We start from the raw sequence: 21,127 nt of genomic DNA on the forward strand, positions 1-21,127 counted from the left end.
CACGTCGCGGTCTGATTTTCGCTTGCAAGTTTCAGATGTACTGCAATGCACCCGTCCTTGGGCGGGCAAAAGGCGAGTCTATATTATTAATCGCAACGACTTGCTTAGCCCAGAACGCGGATAGGATAATCCACCCACAGTTAACCAAGAGCCGAAATTTTATTTGATTGGGAAAGTGAATTTGTGTTGTTTGGTTACGGACACAAAACTTGATGAAGGACAAACTTGACGAAGGGAACTTTATGAAACGTCAATTGTCGAAAACCTTGCAGACAAATGTTAAAAAACTGCAACCTGGGCAGCGTGCAGTACAGGGGGGAGAGAGAGAGAGAGAAAGGGTTTGCACTCGAGCTTTGCTATACTGCGACGTGTAAAACAAATACGTTTTGCCGAGATTAGCTCTGTAACGCTGTGTGGCCAGACCAGCATCCATCACAGTTGAGACTCTGGGTGAGAAAGGACGACAGCCCGGTAAACGTACAAAGTTGGGCCACAACAATATGCTTGCCAGCCCCCCCCCCCATCCAAACAACTATCCTGACTCTAAACGTACTTAGCGCCCAAGATCTGATGAGGCCGGGCATATTCGGCCCCGTTTATACATCGACCGTCCGAGCAAAGTGTTACACCGGCTTATGAACGAAACGGGCTCTAAACATCAACTCCACGTTGCGCTCGTGGAAACTAAAAAAACAAACAAACATCCTGCCTTCTTGGTTCTTTCGGTAAAGTCACGTAGAAGGGAAGTAATAAAATAATAAAAATAAAACACAATAAAATAATTCTCACGACGTTTCGGCCACAACGCAAGCATCCGTCCTCAGGTGACGGCTGCTTGCATTGTGGCCGAAACGTCGTGAGAATTATTTTATTATGTTTTATTTTTATTATTTTATTACTTCCCTTCTACGTGGCTTTACCGAAAGAACCAAGAAGATGATTCCCTGCAGTCACGAAAGCTTAAAATCGAAATTTAAACATCCTGCCATGAAGCCAGGCAGGAGCACGCGGCTGCGAGCGCACCGCACTCGTGACCCGGCCGGCCGAGGTTTGACTCCCTCGGCCAGGGACTAATCCGAGCCAATGCCGAGCGCCCCTTCGCCAAACACGCACCCGACCGCCTTCTTCACCCAGCAGCGGATCGACGCACCGCCACGGAAGATTTTTTTTTTATTTTAAAAACCAAAAAGCGTGACTTTGAGCTCCGGAGAAAAAGTGTCGCACTCCTGACTTCAGCCGCAGCTTGCCCTCATCCCAGATTCACCACCCCCCTGTTAAACAAGCACACCTGCACTCGGCGTGACATACCAGGCCGCCCCCTCTGCACCTGTCCCCGAGCAGCAAAGACATAAACTGTCAGATGCATTGAGAATCCCGACAGCTCACGTAGCTGGACAACTGCCACGCGAACACACACACACAGATCAAAGATCCCCACCCCGTATAGCCTTAACAGATTGTTGGGGCAAGTGCTGTTAGCAAGTAGCACCTATAAAGACCAGCACGGCACACGAGAGGGTAGGTGGACAGCATCACGCCAGGTCGCCTTTGTCTCCCTAGTGGCGATGTTTACTACGCACCGCACCAGGTACTCATTTGAGGCTGAGTCGACCTAGGGGAGGCCCAAGACCGGGAATCGAACTCGGCGCGCACAGGTTCGCAGCGCGTCGCGCTACACCGGTCGCACTAGCGCCCCATAGACAAAGGTCCCCCGTGTAGCCTGCTAGGACTGTCGGGGCAAGTGCTGCTAGCGAGCTCCCCACGCGAGCGCACGCACAGATGCACAAACACGCGAGGAGGAGGAGGCGCGCGCACAGTTCACACCCACAGCCTCACAGACAAAACAGCTGCAGTTTGTTTGATTTACTTCGTTATTTATTTAATTGTTTGCCTCTCTTTTTGGGGGTGGGGGAGGGTGGGTTTTTTTTGTCTGCAAATTCCCAGTCTTGTCCAAACCTTTGCCGAAGGGGTTCAGATTTCCAAACACCACGTGTTTGCATTGGGCACCTGCGAATTGGGTGTGAGTCAGTGCGTGCGTGCGCGCGCTCGATCCGTGTGCGTCTGTCTGCCCGCGTGTGACCAACGATCCATGCCGAGTCTCTAGTGTCGACTGTTGCCGCATGCAGGCTTACGGCTTCGTGGAGGTAGAGGCTTAAGAAGTAGGGAATGCAAACGGTGGTATTTTTTTTTTTTAAACCAGCGAGGCCTCGCGGAGCGACGAGCGCTGCGACCACAAGCTATCACGAGGAGCAAAAACGAGTCTCGTCCCAGGTTGCCAGGCCCCCCCCCGCCGCCGCCCCCCGCCGCTCTGCAAAGTCCACTTCGTTAGTAATTATGGTGTCGTCTGCTTTTTATTTTTTTCAAGAGGAGCTCCATTTGTCCGCAATGGCGCGACTTCATCTCGCCATCCTTTCCCTGCTCCTCTTTCTCTCTTCGGGCCACTCTTCTCTCCCTCTTCCCATCTCCTTTGTCCCTCCCCCCTAGAGGGTTACGATTGTGCGCAAGGATCACCCCGGGCCTTGGTTCCACCCTTTCCATTCGTGGTGTTTTGTAACAGAGAAATATACGGAAGGCCAATGTTTCGAGCAATGGCCCTTCCTTAGAGCAGAGGGAAAGGGGTGGAGTGCAGAGAGATTCACTGAACTCACAGTTCAGTATTGCACGTTCCATCTGGCCTCTTTACTTGGGTGTAGTTACTCGCCCAGCATTCAGATATCCAGCATGTGTCCCCCTTTCTTCTTGACAAGTTACCGTGGCGTTGGACATACTCACGGCTGACTGTGTCATCCACTCTTGGAGATCATCATGGGTTATTTATTTTTGAATAATATGGGTCGCGAAAGGCTATGTGTTACATTGACTTATTCCATAATACCTATAGATAACTACCTTTGAATGTATACACCATGTTTCGTGTTAGGATCATACCCCATATCTCTTACTAGGACGATTGCAATTTCTTGACGGTAGATTGCCTCATTAGGTGAGATGCCTGACACCTTAACTTTCACTGCCGAGAACAGGTGTAATAATGACTTTCCCTCCACTCCACCGTGAGTCAATTAATTAACTCCATTAAGCGTTGTGGTTCAATCCGTGACCCAATCATAATTAGCACTGTGGTGGTGCATGGAGCAACGGCGAGTATGCTGCCAACGCAACTTGAATCTCATACACACGGCATATATGAATCGATGACACATCGATTTCGAACCCACGCGATTCCGTGCACGTATCATGAGCTGAACGATCGATATTGATTGACTAATCAATGCACCGTTACTCCTCCGCAGCTGAGACCCACCGCTGTCAATGCGGGCGCCGTCACGCTCGCTGCTCCCAAGAGAACGTTTCTGTCGTGAAGACGCCGGAAACGCATCGCTCGCTTGCCTGACTCCAGGCTCAACCGCCAGCGGAAACGTTCAGCGTTATGCCCTATCCACTGCTGGATCTATCTACCCACCGCGTGCACAAGATGGGGTTTGGAAGGATTTCGACCACACACACACACAATGAATCCGATTCTGGAAAAAAATATTATAATATTCTATAATCGTTGTGCCTAGCCTTTGCAAACTCTAAAGAGGCATATGACTCAGTGGAAATTTACACAATCATCCATGCTCTCACGTAATTCAGAGGCTAAATAAAACAATATTTAGAAATAAGAAAATACCATTTAAAATTGGAATTGATCCCTAATGATTGCCCGTGTCTTTGCGGAGAGCAGTAAAATGCACATTCGAAGAGGAGACAGACAAGAAGGCATGCCTTGTATGTATGTTGAACTTATTTTGCACCGTACGGAGCCAACGGTGCTAATCCGAGGTCCTTTCGTGCAAGTGTAACATTACCTCTACGGCAGAGCTAAATGTGCTCAATAATTCGGGCCGCACAAAATCAGTAGTCTGCCATCAGCTACAGAAACATCTGTGAAAAAACATCTTTGTCGCTCATCGGATTCCTCGAGCGTGAACACACATTCTGATTCTGAAGTTACCCCAAGTGTTGACAACCTGCGAACATTGCGACGACGAACGAGACAGCGCTGTCCTCCCGTGCTCGGTGCAACGCGCTCCACGCCTCTCACCTTCGAGTTCTCGATCTCGGAAGGGGTCTTCGAGCTTGCTGCGCGCCCTCGCGTTCCCATCGCACTCGGGCAGCTTGTAGCTGCCGGTCGAGAAAGCGAAACCGAGCGTTTAAAATCCGCGTGTTGGTGCATTGGTTTACAGACCCACGGCGGCAATTCGCGAGTCTCTGCGTCGAGCCGCCGGTGGTCGACGGCCTTCCCCCGTGTCGTTGTGCGTGACCATACTTCACCACGCTGGTCAGTGCCTCTCGATGAAAATGAGACGGCCGTGGACCCTCGCCACTGATGTTAGCCGTGGCCGGGAATCAAACTCGGGTTGCTGCGTTCATAGCGCAGTGTGTTAACCGCAGCACAGACTCCCCACGCTATGCACATGCATTGCTGGTTATAAGCGCACATCGTTTAAGCGCAGTTCTGATATAAGCAACACATGCTCACGTAACAGTTGTGGGCGAAGGTGGACGAAGCATACTTCTCAAGGGTTAATCACTCTGTGGGGTTTTTTTTCAGCCTTTGTAAATTAATCTTTATGGCTTCATATTTTGCAAGGAAATGTTGCGCTTGGGTTTTGGCATAACACTTGTAACAACCATTATTATATTTTTATTCTCTCATTAAATCTCAATTTCCAATCATCGGCGGCCCCCTAATGAACAACATATATAGACAGACAGACATGTGTGCATCTCTTTTTGTAAACGAGGCAAAGAACCACATTGAGACCAAAAGTATGTTTTCGTATATGATCCAGGGACATCTGGGGCACAAAGTGATAAACTAAATACGTAAACAATCTCTTGAAAATCGAACATCATAAACCTGATGTACAACTATGATCGTTGAGTGATGATTCTCGAAGTAAATGTATAATTAAGCATTGATGAATTAGACAATGCAAATGAGTAGAACGGTGGTGCCGTGGTTAGTGCGTTGTGCTTTGAAGCAGGTGACCTGAGTCCAATTCCCAGTTCATGGCTAACATCGGCGGCGAGTGATGTCTGAACTCGGAATCAGAATATGTATTTATACTGGAGGAATCCGATGAGCTGTAAAGCTCTTCTTCACAGATATCCAGTAGTCTGGTCCTGGGTCCTCCACTGTCCACCAACCCACAATGATAAGCTTGGTCACAACAACTCTAATTACAAAAGGGCTTGCACATTATCTTAAATAATTATCCATGAGTCATACGTTTGCCCACATTGCTTTCCAAAATTGTCATTTGCAGATATATATATATATATTTATTCCACATAACAATTCTGACAGAATGAGAGATAAGAAAACAACATAGATTGCACATCTTAAAACACTGGACCTCTTTAATAGTCTATCTAATTCTTTGCAATATTATTTGGGGCATCCGTGTAATTTTTCGAAGCAGCTGCGTTGACACTTCACTGGTAATTGTAAGTGCATGGCCCGGTTATCTTTAGGGCAGTAAACATGCTTGGGATCATTAAAAGTACCAGCTGGTTGGCACATTTGGATTGAGGGAGATACTCCACAGTTCAATATAAATGTTAATGTGTAATATTCTTCAGGCTTAATTTCAGGAATTGATGTCGAAATTGAGAATTAATTCTCTTTTTTTTCCAAGTGGCTGTGGTGTCTTTTCTTCCTCTATTCTGTTTACTAACCTTAATTTATTCAAATGTTAGGCGAAACTGCTGTCATTTCATTTCTGCAGATACTAATATCCATATTTCATCATCATCATCATCATCTACATGATCTATCCACTGCTGGATGAAGGTATAGCTCCAAGCCGGTGCCATCGCTCATGGTCTTGCAATGTCAATTCCATCTCCACGAGCAGATTCCTTCTCCGTGGCGTGTTCCCTACTTTGGCCATCGTTCATCTCATCCACAGATCATCGTCCCGTCTCGTCACGTGTCCTGCCAAACACATTTTTCTGATTGTGTTCCGTTTTCTCTGTCCACTGTCCATGCGTCTGATCCACATGTCAAAGGCAGGAAATAAGTAATCCGATTTTGTTGTTGTTAATATATAAGTGTTTATCTCGACCAAATAATACATTTTGCATGACAATGCAGCGATAAATACAGATAATAGGATGAGTTTTGTTTCACCTCCAGGTCACTCCTCTTAACCGTATGCGGGTTCAGATAACAGGATGAAATTCGTGCTTTCGGGAAATCATTAAATGGTTGACTCAGCCAAGTCAAGGCTCTATACCAAGGTTGATCTTTTGTCATTTATGGACCCCTTCTCTCATCCGCGCATCGGCCAAAACAAGTATCGTCACTGACTTACGGATAACACGTGTTTGCATGGATCAATTACGGCGCGCGGATCACAGCACGCTCGTGTAATAGCTCCGTAGCTCATTGGACTCCTCCAGTCTAAAGGAAGAGTCCGAATGGGTTCACAGATAAATAGGGGACACCGTGAACGAGTGCCAGTTCTTACCACACAATAGGTTTTGGCTAACTTTCAAACAAAGCCATTTGTGTAAAATATATCAAAAAGACTACGGTTTTTTTTATCAATAGCTGTGCAGCATGCCACTGTACAGTATATGCTTCTAAAGACACATTAGCAAACAAGTCTGTCGTCACGCGAGTTTTTGTTTAAAAAAAATGTAACAATGGGCTTAACTGTGTTGGTTGGACTGTGAACTATACAGCTTCTAAATTGTATGCGTAGGCCTTTATAGCATGTACGATACAAATCCGGTTGTGTGTTAAGGTTATTGATGATGATGGTAATAATAACGGTAAAGACAATTATTGTAATGCGAATGGCAATGGCAGTGATACTGCTGCTGATGGTAATATGAAAGTAAAAAAAAAACATTTCCCAGTACTCCACCAATCCACCGCTGTATGAAGGCTTACACATGTTGGACATGGGGGCTGTTTGACCATACTTCACCACTCTTCTGAGTGGTAATGGGTTTAGGGTTGTGCCCAAGGACTGCTCCAGTTTTTCCTCGCCACTCACGTGAGCCATGGTTAGGATCCGAACCGTGGGGTCACCGAGTCTGCCGCGCTATGTGCCGCAGCTCCACTTCATGCAAGAGCTCACGAATTTAACAACGTCTGTTCAGAGTTTAGCGAAGCTATTCGCCGTCGAACGGTCTCACTTGCGTCATCACCGATGCACTCGCGGATCGAATGAATCCCCATTTGGAAACCACCGCGACCTCGGGTTCCGCAGGGCAATGCGCCAGCCATTTCGCCCGCCGTTCAAACCCAACGCAAGATACCGGTCACGACGACGGTGACGGTCACCACAACGGAGTTGATGGCGTGGCCGTGGCAATTCTCACCGTGCGGACGTTCCGGGAATGGGCCTCCCCGTGTCCACATACACGCACCAGCAGTAGCCCGTCGACTGGTGGCACTGCACGGCCCTGTAGACTCCGCCGGCCGCACACTCGGGCACGAAGATGCCCTCCCGCGGGTTCTTGCGCACCTCCTCCGTAGCGATCTGCCTCTCCTGATCGCACGACGGGTTCTTGTCTGCGTGCGCAAAGGGGCAGCCGAGAGTATTTGTCACCTGGTAAGGGTTGTTCGCGTCTGCATGTATAAGGGCGCTTGCTTAACCTTTTCCTGTTCCGATGACGTACGTGTACATCATCAGAACGAAACCGGAAGAAAAACTAAAATAAAATAACTTCATCGGTACCGAGGCTACCGCAAGGCCATGCAGGGAGCGTGCGTGGCATATTTTGGCGTCAGCTATCATAGAGTGCGGTCGTGTCGCCACGGTTCTCTGCGGTGAGTACAATGTCTTTAAAAACAATGGTGCTACGCCTCTCTAAAATACAAAATTAACCCTGAGACGCTTGCACTTTCCTGAGATTTAGCGTTGAACATAGACGCCCTCCCTGCAACTTGCAGACGTCTCAGGACAGGAAAGGGTTAAATGCTCCAGCATTTCAAAACACCTCACAGGAGTACATCTCATCTTAGTTTTGCTTAACATTTGTTTGAGCCTAGGGAACCCTTCCTTCTGCTCACAGCCGTCCCTGTGTGGCACGAAGTGGTGCGTCACCGGCCTGCAAGTGAGCATTAGTCTGCCATTAGGAGGGCGGTGCTGCTCTGTGGTTTGTCCCAATCAAGCAAATCTTTCCGTAATTCTTAATATTTGGCGAATTTTGATGACGGCTGCGGCACACACACAGCCTACTCGTGATTCGTCAAATGCTATTGGATATTTAGTGTCCACCGCGATACAGACGGTGCGTGACGATAGCTAACACTTCCACAGTAATAACCAGGGCTGCCCGGGGTCTTGGACCGCAAACCTTCGTAGCAGGTGGCGAACGCACACGCGATGCGAATTCAAATCGCTCGGATTTCCCGTGATCACGTCAAGATTAGGGGCTCAATCACCGTTCTTGAGTCCCATCTACCATCGAGAAGTCCTTTGGGCTTGGCTCGCATCTATGACGATGCCTACTATTTCCTTGCCTCGATATTTAACAACAAAAACAGCAACAGTTTTGATTTAAAGCTTTCATGACTGCAGGGATTCATATTCTTGGTTCTTTCGGTAAAGTCACGTAGATGGGAAATAATAAAATAATAGAAATATAAAACAATAAAAATTCTCACGATGATGATTGCTTGTGTTGCAGTCGAAACGTCGTGAGAAGTTTTATTGTTTTATATTCATATTATTTTATTATTTCCCTTCTACTTGACTTTATCGAAAGAACCAAGAATATAACAGCAACAGTATTCAGGAGCATAATCTTGAAGTGAATATTTTCTGAGTCGCTACTAGACTGGAGTAGACAGCACGTGACACGTAGCCACAGCCATATAACTACCGTAGGCTTACGACACTGAATGTGTCGCCCATCTATGCTGCGTTGACCGCCCTCCCGCAAGTCACACTGCTCAACATGTATGTGTGTCTGCATGTTGAACTTATTTCGCACCGTACGTAGCCAGCCACGCTAATCGGAGGTACATCGGAAGGACAACAAACTACACACACAAAGCAGTTCCAAAGAAATCAGTTTTCAATTTAGGTGATTTAAGAGTGCATAGCTCCAGTGGCTTCCTAATATCAGAAAAAAGAGCGTTCCAGACGGCCACAGAAGCGCATCTGAAAGTGCGCGATGTGGTGACCATCTTTGTTCGATGGCCGAGATCAGCGAGGTATTGTGGTTCATTTGTGGAAGCATCAAAATTCCCTTCCATCACCTCATTTCCCAAGCTCTCATAATATTAATAACAATAACCTCACTCTATTCAAGATACGTGTTGAAACTTCCATACTGCTGTTTGGGCCTGTGAGAGAGTAGTGTACTGGATGTGGTGTGCCGGGTACGCTCGCTCACCCCCACACACTCGGCTTAAGTTGACCCTTCAGCGGTCGGGGCGTGGTCTCTATTTTGGGCCAGGTTGACCTCGGGAGAGAGCAGGTCCTCGCTTGGTGGGTCTGATAAAGATTAATCGTTTATACCAGAGTATGGATCACTGCCCATTATGCTCGCAATAACCGTAACAGCGGGGGAGGAAGGAGGGGGGGGGCGACTTTACAGGCACTTTCACGGGGCTTAAAAAGAACCATTTCAGTGCTGGGAAAAATGAAATTGTCTTCAGCACGGTCATTTTCAAATTGTTATTTCTATTACGAGATGTAAGAGGGGAGTTTTTATGGGTTTTTTTTCTGCAAACGTGGAGAAAGTGAAAGCCGCACAGAAATAGATGTTGATATGTGCGAATGTAACGGCGAGTTTTTGTTTGTATTGATGCGTGCGTGTGACATGCGAGCGGTGTGACGGAAAATCCGTGGCTCACAGCGCACAATGGAAGCCGCAGTTACACCTGATGACGGAGGCTTCTGTTGCCTCCGAAACGTCGTCATTTAATTTAGTTATTTTCACTTATTATTATTTTATCATTATTATTATTATTATTTTTACCCTCGTGACTTTACCGAAAAAACCTAAGAGTATGAATCCTTGCAGTCACGAAAGCTTCAAATCTAGAACAATGGAACCTCTTCGCGAGAGATGCATTTTTCTTATTTCCGACCCGTTCAAATTGAGCTCTTCACTTGGCGACGATCGGTTCCGCGACGAGTCATGAACCCTTTTGGAGAGAGCACCTTGGAGGGAGGTGGTCGTGGTGGTGGTGGTGCTTCTCCTCTAGGCATAACTAACTCACGGACGCACTCCAATTGTGTTTTTGTTTACGAAAAAATAACAAGCGGAGCATTCTTCCTTTGTTCTAAATCAGTGTCCAATCACTCGTGAATGGAAAGACACTTGATAAATTCCCCTTTAGCTTTGATCTCTCTTAAACGGTGGAAAGTCTTGAGGGTATTTATGTCTGCCTCCTGTCCTCCAGCGAAGAAAAGCCGGGCAGTTTTTCCCCGTCTCGGTTTATTTTATCCTTTTGTGCTTGAGCTTGATTTTTATTCTTGAAGAAGGGGGAAAATAAATATATATATATATGAGGCTGCCTTGCCACGGAGCGAATACTTTCTCGCTTTATGTGGGTCGCACCAAATTCGACAGAGTCAGCCAAGCAGTTTGATGTCTTCAAAAGAATGTGTATACGTGGACAATTCAAAAAAGTAATTCGGGTGAAGAAAAAAAAACACACAAGCGGCGAATCGTTTAGATTCGTAGGAAATATCACGATGTCAGATGCCACACACACACAGGCAGCCCTTCTAAATTACCTGCGCGCATAAAAAAATTACTTCGAAGCGTGCATGAGTTAAACAAACCATCACAAGTGCACGCAGGGTATGGAATGAACCTCTCAGTTTGCCAAGACTGCATTTAGCCCAATCTACTTCCAAAGAAACGCCGCGTCTGTATTTGAGGTCAAAATAATATCTTTGATCATTCCAAGTGAGTGATTTATCGCACCTGTTTTTAACCTGAATCAATACCGGGGTAGCGTTGGCGCAGCTGTTTGTGCACTGCCGCTGCCTAACCCGGTGGACCTGAGCTCAATCCCTGGCCATGGCCAACATCGGTGGCCAGCGATATTTAAAGAGGCCCCTCCTTCACCGATAAGCACTGACCAGCATGGTGAAGTACGGTCACAGAACCCCCGTCACTAACGCGGTGTGGGGGAGACCCTCGTCCACCAGAGGCTTGGCACACATGGCTACGTACGGTGCGAAAGAAGCTCAACATACGTACGTACATATAGTATTACTGTTGCAATTATTAAACACTCTCGACATGGCAACTAATTAAACATTTTAAAGCGGCTAATTGTCACAGTGGCAGAATTCAGCTGTGCGTGGTGAGCCTAGTTCAGGTGGTGGGTGAATATGAAGGGATACATTCGCCGTAAACACGTGCACTATGGCTGTGGGTTTAATGGAGTTGCTCTCAATTGTAAAGGCACGTGCTGCGGTACAGAGCGCACACGTTTCAACGATGAAACTCACACGCAGGCAGGGTGCATCAACTCCCCTCTGACAACGGTCCGTAAATTGCATGCACAGGCGGAGAGTTAAAAAATATTTCGTTTGGGCCGCCAAAATTGTTTGTTTAGAGGAGTCAAACATACAGGGTGCTTCGAAAAAGATGTCAACACTTTTGAGACTTTGCAACGATACCACGCGAAATGTGCCTCGGGGCTTTGGAGGCCACGTGGAAAAGATTCCAGGAGTGTGTTGAAAATGATGGCGAACAAATGGAGAGACTCTTTGACTTTTTGAAGCTATTAACATACATTTGTTATCATGCTACAGTGTATTATCAGTTCTTTTTCCATTACAAACAGATAGTCCCACTTACGTGTTAACATTTTTTTGAAGCACGCTGTATTTATTTAAATGAAACGCTATTCTTTTCATAGATATAAATGAAATATTTCTGTTTCTTTTTCAGAAAAATGAATGTTCACCAAGGTGAGAGGGTCAGCAGCTTGCAACAAGCAGAGCACATGGACCGGATGTCTCCCAGCAGCACGAGTTCACCCATTGTGTCAGTCTCGCACTCTCCTTCTCGTGCTGACCTCTCTCTCTCTCTCGTGTTTGGACGTGAATTGTCTCAATCCCAGAGGTGCACTGCTTTTCACAACCTGATGACCACTGTCAAACTTTACAAGGAAAAAAAAGTGTGTGGACAGCCATACACCGAGAGCATATTTTGCGAAACTAAAATTGCTCTGAAAGCATTTTTAAATGTTATTTCAAAAGCCCCCAAAAAATATACAAGTTATGTTTGTGCAATGGGCAGTTAAAAAAATGGTGTTTAGTAAAAACACAAAAAATGTGAATTCTCTATGTGCAACAGTTTCACGTACCACAGGTTGGGAAAGAGTGATCTTAATAAATGTAAGACCAAGGCTGTCGAAGTCGAGTCCAGCTATGAGAGGTTAAACTACATCGGCATGTGTTTGCATACTTATAATAATAATCATTTCAACTTGTAAAATGTGCGCGGTGTTCACTCACTCTCAACGAGAGAGAAAACGACATCAGAGGCGCGAGGAACCACAGACAAGCGGCCAGGGCAGCAGCCAGGCGTTAAGCCACACACCAACAATTGCCCGAGTTCTGCGATCCTCTATATATTAAGGTATTAACGGAAGCTGCTGCATAGGTTTGACAGTGGGAAATCCCCGTTAGCCGGAGCCAACCTCCGCCTAAACAAAAAACATACTTTTTGTGCTTAGTTTGTTGTCCATCCCCCGCACCTCCGATTAGCACCGGTTGGCTATGTGCAGTGCGAAAGAAGTTCAAAGAAGGTCATACCTGGGCTCCTGTGCGCTGTGCCGTTCGGCTTCATTTCCCGTCCTCTCTGGAGATGATTTCGCCAAATGGTGGGACCGCTAATGGTCTCTGATTGCCCGGCAGGTCGCGTCCAAAGGAAACACAGTCATTCGGGGAAAAGCAAATGCACGCAATTAATTACAGAGCAGTGTCGCATGAGATGGATTCATATTTTCTTAACGAATAACTGCAATTTAAATCTTTCATATTCAGAGTCAACTTCACTCGCATTGCTTTTGAAAATGTCAACTTCCATGCAGTGCACTTCTTGGAACGAGGATTGCTTAGCACGTAACGCCGTTTGAAGTGAAGTGTGCTCTCCCGTTCACGTTCAGAATGTCCTCTCTCAAGCTTTCGTAACTCAAGACGCCCGCGGTCGTGCGTGGCGAGAAGGCTCGACAGAAGAAATGCTCAACGTGCGGCTGAACCCGGAAGACCATGCGCAGATCACGAGTGGCAGCCAAACCTACATTTGAAACCCTCGTTGAATGAAGTTATGTTTTTATTTAATCAATTTTGATCTTGATCAGTATAGAAATTTTTTTTATTCAATAACATAACGAAGTAATATCATCAATCGATCAATTTATGTTTACTTGTTACACGGAAATTATCATTCAGCCAGTTACCCAGCTAGCTTGCAGTGGAGATCTGTGGTGCCATCAGCACAGAGCAAAACAACAACGCTGAAGCGATCTGTGCGGCAAAGAAGAACAATTAACAACATTACAACATTAACCCTTTCCCATTCCATCACGTTGGATCAAAGGCCATGCAGGAGGGCGTGTGACACAGTTTGGCGCCAGCTACCATGGAGTGCGGCGGTCGTGTCGCCACAGTTCTCTGCGGTGAGCAACAATTGGTTTAAAAAGGCTCTGCGCCTCTCCAAATAAAATTACCGCTGGACCACTTGCTCGCACGTTTCGAGATTGAGCGGTGAACGGGACACCCCCCCCCCCCCCCCCTGCAACTCGCAGATGCCTCGGAACGGGAAAGGGTTCAGCAATTGGCTAAAAACGCTAGGACAATAAAATGCCATAAAAGCCTTCAAGGAACAAAAGCGCTATTTTTGTTTAAGAAGCACGCAAGCTGGGTCCAGATAAGCGTTGGCACATTTCTTTCAGTTCATACTTCTTACCGCTCAAGGCTGTAAAAAACAATGGTTTACACCAAAAAAAAAACCCGCATTGGTTTACATTACAAAAACAATACAAAATGACAAAGACAAAGCTCCCCCATTAGCCGTGCATGGCACTGTTGGGGGCTGGTGCTGTGACGAGAGCCTACTGAGGCTATCACGGCACCAAGCTCGGCTGCCTTCGCTTCCACTGTGATCATGTTGACCACAGCTCCAGCCGAAGCTTGGCGACGGTAGAAAACCGCACGGAAGCACAGTTCTGATATAAGCAACATATGCTTACGCTATACTTACATTCATGCGCGCATCATTGCACACATGGGTATAGTATAAGAGGTTCCTGGCGCAATAAGCTAACCACTACGCTACCACTCCACGCTTCTCTATAAAAAAGAAAAGTCAAAGTGATTTCCTGTTCAATAAGCATGGAGGCCGCGTTACCTCATGATGATAGGCCTGAGCCAGCGGTGGAAATTCCACATTCCTATGGCTTTGGCGAGTCTACCCATAGGTCAACCAATCATTTCATCGACCGTGGAGGGATTATGATGCAATCTCAACACCCCCACCCAGGATGTGAACTCGCAACCTCCCAGTTGTCCATTTGGCTGAACCACCCGGACAGACACACACCGCGCACATGCGAATATCAACCATTGAATAGCTTGGACAAAGGGGGCCCCGGTTCGAACGAGGTGTACGCGAATAGGATCGTCGTGCCGATGGGCCTACCTTCTTCCTCTAAGGGTAGCTGGGACTCAGAGGTGGGAGTCGGCCTTGATCCGTCTTCTGGGTGGAGAAGGACAAAGAAGCGAAAAGAATCTGCCATTATAGGGGTAAACGGTGTCTACCCTTAGAACAGAGGACAGATCTAAACGTTACGCTTTGCATGAGTGTGTTTGAACACAGCTGCCAAATCACCGCTGATAAATAAGCAAAATTCAAGTGTTGTGCGCGTGCGTGTGACTGCGTGTGTGCGCGCGTGCGTGCGACTGCGTGCGTGCGCGCGTGTGTGCGCGCGTGTGTGTGAGTAAAGCGTCCGCCGCATGCACGCAGCAAAGCTGCACCAAGATGTTGCTTATTTGGGTAATAAATTACGACTATAATTGATCAATTATCTTTTCTGCCAAAGGCAAAGGATATCGTATATCACGCATTTGCCGTCTGCCCAGTGCACGAGCTTAAAGCACAGGCGAGCATATTTCAATGTAATGTATCAATTTAATTTTTTGAAAGTGAATAGCCAGCAACCCACATTGGTTTATAAATGATAAACAGAATGATGATGATGATAATGGTTAAAAGAAAATGTAATAATTTCTCACCTTCTTTGCCAGGTTTTTCATGAGCGGTTGATCGAGCCTGAGAGCCTGCGGGGAAAGGGATTTTAACTCCGCTCCGTTAGCCGAAAAAACATTTTTTTTCTCTCGTTGTGCTTTGCATTTAATTAGCTATGATTCACCTTTAAAAATAAATGTTTCCACGGAAAAGGCAAGTGTCTTGAGTCACCATTTAAAAATAAATAGCTACTTGGGAATTCGTACAAAATTTCCCCGTAGTGATTTTTTTGTGTGCACTTTCCAACGGAATATATCACCTTTAAAGTGTACACATTATTCAAAATAAAGCATAAACCCTCACGGCTGCTTTGTCAAACGAGGCCGGTGTGACTTTTATCACAAAGCACATTATGGCTTTCTCGGCCACGTGGGGCACGTTAATTCGACGCGCGAGAAACATTTTCACGACGCCACGAACCAGACAGCCACGTTCCCATGGCAGTCAATTATCTCCGAGCGCAGACACTCACGTCATGATATACTGAGCGCAACAAACAGCATGCGCGGCTGCGGCTGGGATTATAATTGCACTGAGGTTCTTGTGTTCGTGACTTTGTGTGACCCGTCAAAACGGAACACAATAGCAATCTTTGACTTAATGATTTTCTTTTTTTACGCGGGTCTGTTTTTTTGTTGTTAGGCGGTGGGGGGTGGGGGGGAGAGGGTGGGGCGGGTGGTGTAGATTTTGGTCCAATTTGTCGATTGAGGAATGTTTCAGTGTACAAGCGAACTGCCATTGCCCAGAGAAATCCTGCACATTCGAGGGGCTACAACAGGTGGTTGAAGAGTGGGACTGCGACCTTGATCATGGCGGTGGTGACTCTCGCCCCCTTCGAACCACGTGGTTGTGTTTCTCCAGCTACCGGGAATGAAATTGGCCAAACATCCCAAATGCGGGACCGTCCTGAATAAGACTCCTGAGACTCGACGAGCCTGTTCTGGTTTACAATCAAATTGGCACGGATAGGTCGGAGGTCAGATTGGTTTCCATCCTTCTGCTGACCCCCCCCCCCCCCTCAAAGCCCTACAGGTGGTGAGAATCCCACACACCATGACTTCAGCACGATCCACGACTCCTACTTGCCGGGTACCGGACTCTGCGTGCATGTTTCTCCTTCTCATTGGGGTCTACTCCTCGGATTTCCTTTCTCTTTTGCACTTCTACTCTGTGCCGATGTAATTTGACATCTGCTGTCCTTACACAGAAATCCATAGGCTTACATTTCAGACCCAGACTCGTATACACTTACACGAGCAATAGGCTTACATATACAGACCCCATAGACTTTCGTCTGATTCTAAGATGGAAGTCTCATTACTCGATGGGCTGCTCGGATTTTCTCCCTCCACAGTCCATCTACCCTGTGCCTCTTCTCTCGTCACATCCCTTCCACCGTCCTCACATCCTCCAAGCTCAACGTCGGTCTCCCTCTGCTCCTTCCATCCTGCACGGGTGGCTTCCCTACGGCCCCTTCTCATTACAACCTCTTTGCCTCTTCTCTACACGTGACCAAAGTATCCACTCCCTTGCCCTCTCGAGAATATCAGTAACCCCTGCCGCCATGACTCTAACTTCGTCGCTGGACACCAGGCGCTGTACCGCGTAAAAACCCCCACCGTGCCAAGAGGACAGCGCCAATGTCTTGCCCGATGTGTGCGCTCGGTGATTCCCGGCGGGCGCAAAACTACTCACCCCGATTCCGCTCGACACCTGTGCACTTAGGGAGGGTGTTGCGCACAGAGGTGCCACTGATGGGCCTCCCCTCGGACGTCACGCACCAGCAGTAGCCCGTCGAGCTGTGACACTGCACCTGCGCGCCGCGCGGCAAGGGCCAGACAAACGTCGATGCAGGCAGGAGAGTCAACGTCGGAGCACATGGTCGCGCCTCCACGATCTTGTGGACAGTGAGGTGGGACTTCGTGTCCACTGGTGGCCCTGAGCCCACTGGTTGATGTTCCACATTCGAACAAAGACGGCCGCCGCATCGCACGGCGCTTGCAGATGCGCCTCCGCAGCCGTCTGGAACGCTCTTCCTTCCGATATTAGGATGCCACTGGAGCTACGCACGTTTACATAATCAAGATTGAAAACGTATTTCTTTAGAACTGCTCTTTGTGTCAAGTTTGTTGTCGTTCCCCCGCACCTCCCATTAGCGCAGTTGGCTACGTACGGTGCGAGAGAAATTCAGCATACAAACATTGCTTTGGCAGGGCTCCACAGTACAACTACCCTTGACTTCCCCACAAAGTGGTACTCGTCTAGTTGACACCAGCGACATTTTGGGGGTGAGTAAGGCAAGTACATGCATGGACATGTATGAAGTCAATCCGCTGCTGGATGATGGCCTCCACTTGCACTGTGCACGTGGTACGGGTTACTTGACTCTACCTCACCAAACTGGTCAGTGTGGGAAAGTGAAGGTTTGGAACACAGACTTGGACGCATATAGATAACGGTACAACATTGGATTTTTCTGCACTCCGCTTTCCTGTGCACCACGTAGCCCCATGGTGGGCACCCATCAGAGCCCGAGGCAGTCTCAGGCCTGCTTAGCTTGCGAGATCTGATGAGATCAGAAGCCTTTCGGGTGATATGGCCATAGGTAAGGCAATCCAAGCAAAAAAAATAAAAAATGGTCGATACTCTGCGTGATGAAACAAAATGCAACTTGAAAACCTTGGTCCTGAAGGGATACCGTCATAAGTCTTAATCACTCCATTGCTGAATGAAGGCCTCTCTAAACCGCGACCTCTCTCAGGATCCTGTGAAGCAGCAATCAACGTAGCTCCTGCACCACGGCTGATCTAATCGTTTCCCTCCCTTGGCTAATAAAAATAGAATGAATTGTTCTCATGTGAAGTGAAAGAGCCTCACAAAAATGTATTTATCGGGTGAGTAAACAACAGTCACGATTAACAAAGCACCATCGCTTTGGAAGAGTGCGATATGCTAGTGTGTGTAAGTGGTACAGTATAAACAAACTGGAATTAACTATATTTTACCAATTGCATTCCAAGTGTCTTATCCGTGTTCAGTCAACAGTTAATGCATTTGGAACGCCGCAGCTATCAGTGAACCACCCCGAGTGAGACAGTGTCGCAGACTTGCTCCTCAAATCAACAGGGCCCCTTAACCCACACTTTCAGATTCCCTGACCATTAGTCACATGTCAATCGAACCAACATCTCCGGTCGTAAAGCTAGAATTTCACCAAATTGAGCGAAAACCGAATTTGAGTATTTTATTTTGCTGCGGTCGTTGGTGGCCAGGCCAAGTGAGACCATCACCTCGCTGCACTCGCAAACACGGCCACATCACAGCAAATCCCCGAGTTCCCCGGCGACTACGCGGCTGTGAGTGGATAACGTGGTGACAAGAGCTCACGCTGCCAACCGCGACGGCAACATCAGTGGCCGCAACTCGGCACCGCTAACCTCTGCGTATGTTCCGTCTTCCTTGCATTCCGGGATGAAACTGTTCTTGTCTTGCCGTTCCTGCGCCCTGGCACGATCTTGCTGGCAACTGGACATTTCTATTCAGCAAAGGGAGAACGTGCGCATGAGGGTCGACACGAGGAATTAAAACCATCCGTACAGCCATCCCTTGAGAGGCTTAGTGGGGGTGAGGAATAGAAGGAATGCCCCTGCCTCCCTCCCTCGTACGTGTTGCCACAAGCACAATTTTTAGCACAGCTACCGCTGTTGTTTCGATATCAGCGATTCGTACAGCGGTGGAGGCTTTCGCGTATGTGCTGTATTGCTCTCTTTCGGGTTATGCCGCGTGCCATTCAGTGCGGTGTCCGGCCTGTCGCTCTGCAACCCAACGAAGCTCTCAGCACGTGAAGCGAAACGTCAGATGTTGTGCCGAGTGCAGCACGCGCTACAGCCTCCAACAATGCTGTGAAGAGCCGTGATGTGTAGGGGGCTTTAGGTGGGCTAGATTCATAGGTGGACTAGGTTCATAGGTGGGCGAGCTTCATAGGTTAGCTAAATTCATAGTTATGCTAGATTCATCGGTGGGCTAGGTTCATAGGTGGGTTAGATCAATCGATGGGTTAGATTCATCGATGGGTTAGATTCATAGGTGGGCCAGATTAATAGCTGGGCTAGACTCATAGCTGGACTAGATTCGGCGTACTGATGTACATTGTATGTTAACGTGTAAAGTCCATGTGAGCTGTCGTGCAGTATTGTGTGTAACAAATAAATGATTAGCAAATTAAAAGTGAATCTCACCACGTTAAATAATATCATGATTGTTCCCCTCCCTTCATTTATGGGTCTTCTGGGACAATGCTGTCCAGCAGAACGTTCTTAGTCTATGCACCAATGGACTAAAATATGTTTCTTCGATGTGGAAATACAGTAAAGACATTTTGTTGGCCATTTACATGTAAAAATCAGTGTTGCATATTTCATATTCACAATTATCACAATAGATACTCTTTGGTCCTTTCGGTAAAGTCGCGTAGGTATAAAATAAAGAACCAAAGCGTATGGATTCCTGCAGTTACGAAAGCTTCAAATCAAGATATCACAATAGACTGACTGTCCCCTGTTAGTCTACTGCTGGAAGGTGTTGGCCCATGTGGGTTGTCTGACCATAACTCCACCACGACTGGTCGATGCAGATTGGTGAAGGAGACTAATCCAGGATGAGTTCAACTATCGCTTACCACTGACATGAACCGTGGCCAAGAATCAACTCAGCTTGCTGGGTTCGACAATCTGTTCACCCTGGGGGACTTCCCCACCTTTCTCCAAGGCGTTTGGCCATCCTAGAAGAGCAGACGTCAGCAAGCTCCCTCTCTGTCTCCCCGACAGACCTGGTCTTCACCTGAGGACGGCTGCTTGCGTTGTAGCCGAAACTTCGTGAAAATTATTTTATTATGTTTTATTTTTTATTATTTTATTATTTCCCTTCTACGTGACTTTACCGAAAGAACCAAGAAGATGAATCCCTGCAGTCACGAAAGCTTTAAATCGAAACTTTTTGTACACGTTGTCCACTCATAAGAGTACGCGTAGCCGCGTTTCAAAATTCCACCCCGAGGATTAACGACGTCCACCCGCCCGCCCGCCTTTGCGCGCCCATCATCCCCTCTGCTCACCGGGGCAGCGACCCCTCCTCGTCACCTCCAGCTGCGGCTCCTTGCACTTGGCTCTCTGGAACTCGCAGCGCGACTCGTACGTGCGCCCGTTGGAGGCGCACAGCGGCTTGGGCAGCGCGCCCACGCACGGCGCGCTGCACTTGCTCTCGCGGTCGTCGATCAGGAACTAGGAGGGGAGGGGGGGGGGACAGAGGGGAGGGGGCGAGGCGCGGCGGGGGATGTTACAGGCGGCGGTGATGGTCAGGAGGTGCCAGCCGGGTGGCTCCCTGTATCGTTCTGCTGCTGAGTTTTCGTGGCGACACCAATGATGATGGTGATGATGGTTTCGCTGCTTCGCTCTCTACGATGTTGTGCTTTGATATCACTTTGCGATACCCTCCGCCCGGTTACTGCCTAGGCTTCCAACTTGGGCGCTGTGTGTGTGTGTATGTTGAACTTCTTTCGCACCGTGCGTAGCTAGCCATGCTAATCGGAGGTGTGGGGGGAAGGACAACATACTAAACACAAAAAACAGTTCTAAAGAAATTACTTTTCAATCTAGATTTAAAAGTGCATAGCTCCTTTAGCTTCCGAATATCGGAAGGAAAAGCGTTCCAGACGGCAGTGGAAGCTGTGTGCCGCTAATTAATTTTCCTTGCACTTAACCGAACATTGACAGCTTCACCAAGCTTTCCCCCATCACACATGCAGCTGTATGTCCAATATACTTGAGTTTCT

The 21,127-nt window shown here is 47.6% G+C and overlaps 1 protein-coding gene across 12 annotated transcripts in view; it reads right to left on the bottom strand.

Annotated features, from left to right (window-relative positions):
• The window catches only part of SMOC1 (SPARC related modular calcium binding 1), a 55,226-nt gene that overhangs the window by 25,896 nt on the left and 8,203 nt on the right, over positions 1-21,127 (bottom strand). For 8 of the 12 annotated variants that reach the window (XR_013587391.1, XR_013587392.1, XM_078606296.1 and 5 more), the window contains exons 2-9: positions 20,411-20,576; positions 18,735-18,832; positions 16,993-17,110; positions 15,285-15,329; positions 14,692-14,781; positions 12,804-12,890; positions 7,387-7,579; positions 4,091-4,170 (exon numbers count right to left, since the gene is read on the bottom strand). Coding sequence is in view for 10 of the 12 variants with exons in the window: in XM_078606296.1 (XP_078462422.1) it covers positions 4,091-4,170; positions 7,387-7,579; positions 12,804-12,890; positions 14,692-14,781; positions 15,285-15,329; positions 16,993-17,110; positions 18,735-18,832; positions 20,411-20,576 (877 nt within the window). In the remaining 2 variants the exon portion in view is untranslated. The remainder of the gene's footprint in view (positions 1-4,090; positions 4,171-7,386; positions 7,580-12,803; positions 12,891-14,691; positions 14,782-15,284; positions 15,330-16,992; positions 17,111-18,734; positions 18,833-20,410; positions 20,577-21,127) is intronic. The other 4 variants (XM_078606295.1, XM_078606288.1, XM_078606293.1 and 1 more) reach the window with 2 other exon arrangements.

The sequence above is a fragment of the Lampetra planeri genome, chromosome 25 (genome assembly GCF_965212315.1).
Source record: "Lampetra planeri chromosome 25, kcLamPlan1.2.h2, whole genome shotgun sequence".
In the NCBI taxonomy this organism is placed as follows: domain Eukaryota; kingdom Metazoa; phylum Chordata; class Hyperoartia; order Petromyzontiformes; family Petromyzontidae; genus Lampetra; species Lampetra planeri.